The 10,088-nt window shown below is 32.8% G+C and overlaps 1 protein-coding gene across 1 annotated transcript; it reads left to right on the top strand.

Annotated features, from left to right (window-relative positions):
* Window positions 1-3,200: 3,200 nt before the first annotated feature.
* On the top strand, window positions 3,201-4,975 carry LOC114415287 (RING-H2 finger protein ATL11-like). Its single transcript, XM_028379904.1, has one exon. It carries the CDS (start codon window positions 3,701-3,703, stop codon window positions 4,703-4,705), a length of 1,005 nt encoding a protein of 334 aa, XP_028235705.1. The 5' UTR covers window positions 3,201-3,700; the 3' UTR covers window positions 4,706-4,975.
* The last annotated feature ends 5,113 nt before the right edge of the window (window positions 4,976-10,088 follow it).

Raw genomic sequence — 10,088 nt, 5'->3', positions numbered from 1 at the left:
CAAATTAATTTAAATTATAAGAATGAAATAATAAATTACAAAATTACTTAATTTTTATACAGAGAATTGAATTTGTTTAGATAAATAAATAATTGAATTTTATATACTAATGACACTACTAATTATTTTATTTTATTTTGCATAAAATGACACTACTACCGATTAACCTTTTAAAATCTAGGTTATAAATTTAATGAAAAATTTAATTATCTAGCTTGAATGCTTACTTTTATTTGGTGGCTTGACTATGAGAACATTGAAAATAGAAGCGAAACAAGTGCAAGACGCATAAACTTGTGTGCTGCGTATAAGACTATAATAATATGTACTTTCCTTGCATACTTCTAGCGACTAATTTATTTGCGTATGGGATGTTCCTTTGTGTGACGGGTGTCTATATTCAAATGTGATTGTATTTCCAATGGAAACCCTTTTTGTGACAAAATTCAGAGTGTTGAATTGCTTGATGGAGATGTGGACTGAAAAGGATGGACAAACTAGATAAGCAGGGGAGCTTCACTTATCAATAATTATCTTGGATTAGTTTTATTCGATAACTTGCTGGCTTCAATTTGATCCCTTCGTCACCTTTTGCTGTTTGCCATCCCCACGTTGATTTATATCAGTTTATCTAGAAGCAGAGCTGTATTAAAAAATATTATTTTTTAAGGTACAAACGAAATCATTAGTGTACACATAATCAGTCTAAAACTCTAAAAAATTAGTTTGACCTTTTCTTTAGTTGGTTAGGCTTGGTATGTAAAAATAAAGAAAGAATGTACTCCGATCCTCGAAGTAATATTCATTTTTCCCTTTCCCAAAAATAAATGTTTGAATTTTTTTTCCCTGGCAAATATCTTTGATAACTGGCAATAGTACTGAAAAGTTTGGGAAGCATAGAAAATAAATTCTTGATTGTGTGTAGTTTTTTTTTTCTTGTGATAAGCAAGCAATCCTATATTTTGGAGTAAACAGATACGGTGCTAACATCTATTTCTAGAAGACACCACGGAAATATGTAACAAAAGAATAAGCAATTTGTACAATAAACTTTTACAATAATCATGTAAGTAGACAAGTGACCCCCCTTTCCCTGAGTGCATATCCGTTGTAGTTAAATGGAGTGATATTTGGTGCAGTAAGTGGTTCATTGGTCAGTATAATATTACACTTGATATTTTTATACATACTTACATGCCAGATCTATTTTTTCTCTATTAGACCGTTATTTCAGTTGAGATATTATGCTCTTCGAGCACTAATTTAGCATAATTCCAATAATCTAACGTCAATGGAATTAAAATAAATAAAACATAATATATTACACACAGCATAAAATCTCAACTGAAATTACAGTCAAATAGAGAAAAAATAACTGTGGGTATGTAATTATGTATAAAAAAGGTAAGTAGCAGATACTACTCCATTTTACTGTAGCGGATCTACACTTAGTGAGTGTACTTTTCCATTCAAAAAAAGCTTTTTGGATTCTTAAAAATCTATCTGGCAGTTAAGAAAAGAAAAGGATAAAAAAATATAAATATGAAAAGTGAAATAACGTGAAAGAAAGAAAAAATAACAAGATGTGTTAATTAAATAATTAGAAAATTAAATAATCCAAAAATAACTACTGTTTCATTTTACCACTTTTGCACGCTTACACACGCAAACAAAAACATGATAACAACATAAGTTTTTTTCAAATTAAATTAAAGATTTTATTGGTTAAGATCTCTGTCTCTAAGAATACATTCACTTCTATATGTTTAACTCAATATTATTTAATTAAAACATTATCAACTTGAGAATAATTATTCTCAGAATATATTCACATATAAACTCTTAAGTCCTCATTAATTAAACAAACCAATAACAACCGGGGACAACTATTCTGGACCCCTTCAAGCTTATCACATAACCCATGGCCTACAACAATTTACCTATTTGCTCCACTTGCCAATTACTACTATATAAGGCATTTTATGCTTCTAAGTATGGATCGAATTGAAGCACATTTTATTCATATGTTATACTGGAGGCCGCTGTCGTTAATCAAAATCCTCTCCGACACTTGAAGTATCCACCATGTTCATAATGCCTTGAAAAATCTCTAATGTATCAAATCACTCAATTATTTTATTTATTTAGTTGGAAGCCAAATCAAAGCTAATCTTGTTGAGGAATGAAAAAAAATTAATTTATTAAAACCACCAAATCCATGGTTCTTGTTGTAATTGACTACCTCTAATTCTATAGTACATGTGATAATCAATATAATGGATTAATATATTTTATTTTAAATGTTAGATTTAGATCTTGTTCCTTTGATGGTAAAATTATTATTATTATTTGTATATAATAACTTTTAAAATGTTTTTAACCCATAAGATGTAAATTAATATAAGTGGCTGTATAAAAAAAGTAGTAAATAATTTCGATCCTTTAACCATATGATATGGTTTTGGTCTTTGTTTATGTACATACAAATGATATTTATAGGTGGAGAAATTGTCTCTTAATAGTTATTTCAGGAATTAATTATATGACTTTCGGTGGCTTTTTAAGTTCACTATCAAATTCCAGGGCTCAATCTTAGTTAGGTAGTAGAAACTATGAAGCTGGAGTACCACAGGGACAAAGAAAATTTCCAATGGAGCGGTGAAATCTGTAAAAATCGAAAAGAAAACACATTAGTTTGTTTTTTAAACTAATTTAGTATTTTTTATTACAATAAACAATATTGATGTTTGGAAAACTTTAGAAAAAAGATTATAATATTCAATGTTTTACTTGAAATAGTAAAAAATGGGAATTAAGATAGACAAAATATATCACTAATTAAAGATAAATATATTTTTATGGGACTAAAAAGTTAAAATAAATTATTTTAATCCTTATAAAAATTGTAAAAAAAAAACAGATTTCTCCTTATAAAAATTGTAGAAGAAAAAATTATAAAATTTGATTCAATTTATTGTGATCGATTAGTTAATACGTTGGGTTGGTTGAGTGTATTCTCAAATACAAAAGAAATCATTAATTCAACAAAAAAGATTCAACAAAAAAACACAAACGAATACATATAAATTCAATGTCGGATTATTAAAAAGAAAAGAAAAGAAAGAAGATTAATCCAATTTATTTAAATTTCGATATAGATAAAGTCAGAGATTCCTATCCAGTACGTAGGCTAGTGTATTTCCTCCCCCTTTGAGTTTGAGTTGCAACATGACGTGCAGTCCGTCACCTGTCCAAAAGGAAAATCTCAAAATCATCCCTCCAGGTTTATCACAGGAAAAGCAGTACTACAAATAATTAAGATAGTTTTGAAAGAAAAAAAAAAATCAATACCTACCTAAAATAAAATCTTTATCATCCTCTTTTGAAAATTTTCCATCCCAATGTAGCCGCAAGATACCTAAAGGAAGCAAAGTCCATGGCGACGACTCCTTCAAACCCCAAAACCAAATAGTAGAATAAAATCATAGCACGACCCAATTCCAAAGAAGTTGAATAGCATTACATACCTTTCACCCACCCTCTTTTTTCCTTCGCCACCATTATCCAAAACGCCCCAATGTCTTACGTTACCATATCATTAATTACCAGTCAAAAGGAGCAATCAGCAAGCATGTACGGTGGCTATTATTAATTAGGACCCAAACCATCCAAATTGAAATTCAATTCCACCTGAACCCTAATGACCACTCTCACACACTCCAATTTCCACCATGACCTTCTTCTTCTTTTCTATTTTTTTCTCCTCACAGAATTTCCGTCGCCGCTCACCGCGCAGCTTCCGGACACGCTAACTCCGCCGTCTCCGCAGCAGCAGGAGGACCGTTTTGCGAGGCTGAAGTTCGACAAATCCATGGCCATCGTTCTGGTGATCCTCGTGGCGGTGTTCTTCGTCCTAGGGTTCCTCTCCGTGTACACTCGCCAGTGCGCGGAGCGCAGGATGCGAGGGAGGTTCGACATCTCCATCTCCATCTCGCGCCGGCAACGCGGCCTGGACCGCGAAATCATCGAAACGTTCCCAACGTTCGTGTACTCCACCGTAAAGAGCCTCAAGTTAGGGCGCGCCACGCTAGAATGCGCCGTGTGCCTCAACGAGTTCGAGGAGGTCGAAACGCTGCGTTTCATCCCAAATTGCAGCCACGTGTTCCACTCCGAGTGCATCGACGCGTGGCTCGCCAATCACTCCACTTGTCCCGTGTGTCGCGCCAATCTTTTTCCCAAACCTGATGACCCGTCTTTTGATCCTATCCAAATTCCGGATCCGGAACAACCCGTTATATCATCACCGACCCGAGCCGAAACTGGGGGCTCTAATCCTCGTTCTCCGAATTTGATTGATCAGAACCCTACGTCGCGGTCAAGGTCAACGGGTTTTCGTATCGCGGGGTGGTTTCCGCGGTCTCACTCGACGGGTCACTCGCTGGTTCAACCCGGGGAGAATTGTGAACGGTTTACGCTGCATTTGCCTGAGGAAGTGCGGAACCAGCTTATGCTGAGTCGCACCAAGAGTTGCGGCGTGGGCGTGACGTTCACGCGCGAGAACAGTGAAAGGAGGGGTTATAGGGCGAGGAGCGTTGGTAGTAGCCTCAGCCCTCACGTGAGGGGGTGGTTTTCTGTGAAGGATGATGTCGGGGAAAGGTCTTCGGATCGGTTATTCTCCACGTCGACAAGGGATAGTGAGGTTTAGATGCTTCCTTTTGGTTTGGTGGGTAAAAGTCAAATATCATTATTTCACACTTTCACAATGGCTTTTGCCATTTTACCAATTAACCAGCCTTTCTGGCCTGTGCTCCTGTATATAATATATACTCTAGTAATATTTACATGTGTATGGTTTTAGAGTTTGGAAATTTTGGAGTCTTCTGTTCTGTGTGGAACAAACTACATAGATAGTAGGATTTTGTAAACGTGAATAAATTTGAAAATCTGAAACATTTACTTATTTTCTAGTCTTCTTCTTTGGTACTGTGTTGCTTTGAAGATATGTTTAACTTGCTCGTTTTGTGTCCATGTTACAACAGTTGAACTTAATTACCGAAAAAGACAAGACAATAGTAATATTTTTTTTTACCGTTGCTATGCAAGATGATTTAATTTCTCCTATTCATATTTCATTTTTTTTGGTAAAAAATTATTATTGTTGTATTTATGCGTGTTATGATATTTTCTATTTATTGGATTTTTTATTTTAAAATTAAAATAAATTGTACTTGTATACTTTTATGTTTCATCTCATTTTTAACAGTCAGGTGAGTTTTCAAGCAATCTATATAAGGGTGACTATTTTATAAATAATGTCATCAATAATATATTAAATAAAACTTAATATAATAAAAAATGATAATTACGTTGCTGAATTTTTAACAATTAAATCTCTTTTAGTAAAATAAAATAAAAATTTCTATCAAATGAAAAATGTCCTATAGTATAGGTGTAAGCACGTCAATTTGGTTTGGATTTGGTCAAATTCATGATCTAACCTAATCAAATTTAAATGAATTCTTTTGAGTAGATTTTTTAAGGAAAAAAGTGAAACATAACCTAAATCAATCCATTTGTAAATAATTTGGGTTGGGTTGAGTTAATAGATCAAAACATTTAATTTTGTCGGTTCTTTTTTAAAACATTATTTTTTATAAGCTAAAATTTTTATTAAAAGAATCAAACATAATTGAAAAATTTTGTAATGCTATCACACTCCACTTCACTAACTCTTATTTATCTATCTATCCATGGAGGATGGAAAATTAAGGATACCATATTTGAGATAAGGAGATTCGAAAAGCATGGTGAAAATAGATTTCAAACACTTTTTTTCTACTAAAACCAATGGAAAATAACCCGTCATACTTTTGGTAAATAGATTCAAAATATTTTTAGAAGCTCATCTAAAATGGCTTTAATGAATAAAATCATTGTCGCTTTAATTCTAAAGGTTAAGGATGTGTTAATACTTACTCTATTCAAGTCGATAAGTTTATGTAATCAATAGTTAATAATATTTGATTTTTTAAAATTTAAAAATATATATTATATATTACATATATTAATAATAATAATTTAATATAAAATAACGAGTCAACGAGTTTAAATATTAAAACTCGTAATTTAACTCAAAATTCAACGAGTTTGATTAATTAAATTTGGGTCTAACTCAAATACAAAAATTATTCAATTCAAACTATTTAAGTTGATTTAAGTCGCTACTAATAATATGGTTAACATGAAGTCGTAATTCATGTAAAAAAAAATAAAGTCGTAATTAAGAATGAAGCTGGCCATAATTTATGATATGATACTTCAAAAAGAATTATAAAATGAGGTGTCACTCATTTAACAGAATCTTTAAATCAGTCATCATCACTTATTAGAGAAAGCCTGATGCTAACGATGGGTTATGCTATAAGTATAAATAATTTAACATGCTACAAAATAAGTATAGAGAACTCAAGAAATTAATGAAAAATAAATAAAGTTGACTTTTCATACCCGGTTTATGTATTACCTTTACATTTTTCTCAAATTTTATTTCTCTTTCTTATTCCACCCATTATTTTATTTTTCTTTCCTTTTCATCTCACTTTCTTTCGTAAAAAAATATTCTAAAAAGGAAAATTAAGACCAAATATTTTTTTTCCTTGGTTATTTTCCTTAAGGGTCTTATTTATAAATTTCAACATTAATTTGAATTATAACTTATAAACATCTCTATAATTATATATGATATAAATTATTACAAACAAGAAGAATAATGTATACTTAACAATGACATATTATATACATTTTATTTGTAGATGATTTTTTTTTTCCAACCCAAATGACGAGGAAACAAAAATCCTTAAGGACATCATAGACATGACAAAGCTTCTCGTCAGATCATCAATTTTCAAAAATCATGTTTTTTTTTTAAGTAGCAACATCTCTCCCAGCACCAGGCATAATATTTCATCAACTTTAGGGGTATCTAAACCCATTGGTAGACGAAAATACCTCGAACTCCCTTTCATTATTGGCCATAAAAAAAAATGAGGTTTTAGCTTTCATTAAATACAAACTCTAGAAGCGCATCAATGACCTGATCCACCAAAAATCTTTCAAAAGCTAGTAAGAAATTTTAATTAAGTATGAGGTTGGTCAATCCCAACATATTGCATGAGTGTCTTTTTACTCTCATCTACCCTTGAAGATGAGCTTCAGAAAATGATAAACTCTTTTTAGCAGGGTTCAAACTCACAAGCCAGAAAATGAATAAACTATTTTAGTCGAGAAAAACTTGTCATGAAGGAAGAATGTGGAGGTATAGGATTTTGACATTCACATGCTTTTAATCTTATTATGCTAGGAAAGTAAGATTGGAGATTATTGACCAACCATGATACTATGTTTTCACAGTTGTACGAGTTTTTAAAGCTAAATATTATTCTCATGGAAATATTTTGGATGCCAATTTAGACAATAATCCAAGTTTTATTTGACGTAGTATCTATGCTTCCGAGTTCTAGTTAGAGAAGGTATGAATTGGAAAATTGGTAATGGAAATTCCATAAATATTTGGTCCTAACCATGGTTGAAATCAAAAGACAACATGTTAATCTCCTCCCCTCCTCCTTTGGGGGTTTTCATTTTCACACTTGTTGGGGATCTTATAGATCCTATAACTCACAAATAGAAAGCTGACCTTGTTGACTCTCTTTTTAGTACCATGGATGCTACCTCAATCTTATCATTTTTGTGCTAAATTATACTAAAGAATACCAACAAACTTGGAAATTCACACAAATAGGAGTTTACTCAGTGAGATCGGCTTATCATAATGCTATAGAATCAATAGTCAACTCTAACCACCTCAAGATAATCGAAAACTGGAAGTTGATATGGAATCTGCACATCGCCCTAAAACAAAGCACTTCTTGTGGTGAACTTTAGGGCTTTGCTTACCTACATGTGAAAGACTCATATATAAAGATGTGGACTAGTGTCCTTTGCACTGTAGTTTCTGTTCCCAATCATATGAAAAATGAGTGGCAATGCATTTTTCTCATGCGAAAAAGCAAAAGAGATTTGGCAAGTTGTTGGTCTTTGGCAACTTATTCGACCCAAGGCTGATGCTGCAAAAGGATTCACGAAATGCCTTCTCGATCTCCTTCAACATCTTCACCAAACAGACATGAACAAACTTGCGTTATCTTGTAGGAAATTTGGCAAAAACGTAACAACATGGTTTGGGATATGTAGACACTAAACTTGGTACAGTTGTTGACTTGGCTCTACAATTCAGTGTTGAATGGCTATCTGTCCGAGACACCAATGCTTAAGAAACCCATCAAGCTTCATCTTCTGCCACTTCTTAGACTCCTCTGCATTGGGCACTCATAAAATGTATTCTAAATCAATCTTCCTTTGACATCAGATTATGTTTATGAGACCAAAATGGTTCATTTTTCAGAGTAAGATCTGAGTTACCCAGGTACACCTCAATCACATGAAGTTGAAGCATTTACATTTCATCAAGCTCTTATTTTTACACGGCTGCTCCAACTTCAAAACGTGATCTTCGAAACAAACTCATGTAAGCTCACCCAGGATACTATTAAAGCAACAAAGCAAGGTTGAGATGAATTCCATGCTATTCTAGCCAGATATAGAGTTCTTTTAAATTCATCCCAAAACACTTGTGTGAGTTTAGTTGAGAGGCAAGCCAATATTGTTGCCCACAAGCTTTCTATGACATCAATATTCTATGTTAGCTCTCATAATTTCATTTATACTCCTCAAAATTTATTCTCTAATATCCTTAATGAAATGAGACGAATTTGTTTGCTTAAAAAACAAACAAACAATGACATAACAAATGTCTCACAATATTTTTATAATTCTTGTGACTCTCGAATATACTCTTGTTGATAACAATTTTTTTTAAATGTCAAATTAAAATAATTATTTTCTCTATTCTAACGTAAAGTTTGTTTCTGGAAAATTAATACTTATATTTTTATTCTTTTTAAATAAGTCAAATAGAATTGAGTTAATAATATTCATCTTCTCCTCTATTAATTTGATATATATATATATATATATATATATATATAGTTAATTTTGATAATCAATGAATTACTAAATAATTTTGAATTAATGCAAAATTTTATAGAAATGATGATGAGTTTTAATTTACGGATATAATTTAAATTATCTAATGAAAAATGATAGAAACGTGTAAGAATGGTATACTTGTAACAATATAAATTTATCTCCCTTTCTCTCTATGTATAACAAAATAAATATTGTGTTCTCCCCTAATTATACGTATATTAATACAGTTCTACATTTTTTTCCTAAACATTGGTCAATGAGATTTGATGGTCTAATTGGTGCTTCTGGTCGAGGTGTTGAGTACTGCCGATCCATAATTCTAGCTTCGACCTAATTTTCTACATCTTTTTGCTTTCTTCCCAATCAGGTCACTTCCCATGCATTTAACAACTTTTGGAGCGTAGTATTTTGTGGGGGTGCTTGATCTATTGAATTCTTTCATTTTTTTTCATCATCCTTAATTTGTTCTCCGCCTTGGAGGCATTGGTCCACAATGTAACAGAAGTAGTATTAATAACATGTGAATTTAGACAAAGGAGCAAACTGAGTTTCGTATAATAGTAGAAGAAGAAAAAATGAACAACGAGAATAGCAAGGCAACGCTGAACGGGGTTCCGCCGCAACCTAAACCACCAGATGGTGAGGGTAGCGGAGGAGCGAGGGTGTCGTTTCAAGACAAGGTGATGGAGGGTAGTGTTGCGGTTCCGCGTATGGCAAGAACAGATTTGATTGCAAACAAGTTGCTCCGGATCGAGTTGGAAGATGGGGATAGGTGGCTCCCCCGATGCTATATTGAAGACCAGCTACTGGAGGAGTTGCGGAAACCATGGACGGATGCGCTTATCATGAAGCTTTTGGGGAAGAGACTGAGTTTATTCGTGACGAGGGAAAGCAAAAGGGGTGTACATCTTTACGAGGAAAGGGTATAATGGGTAGTTAGGTAGAAAGTGGGTATGGGGTGTATTTAGAAAACTGCAGGC

Source organism: Glycine soja, chromosome 6 (genome assembly GCF_004193775.1).
Source record: "Glycine soja cultivar W05 chromosome 6, ASM419377v2, whole genome shotgun sequence".
NCBI lineage: Eukaryota > Viridiplantae > Streptophyta > Magnoliopsida > Fabales > Fabaceae > Glycine > Glycine soja.
Note: the sequence above shows the minus strand (reverse complement) of the source record. Positions and strands in the feature narration are given on the sequence as shown.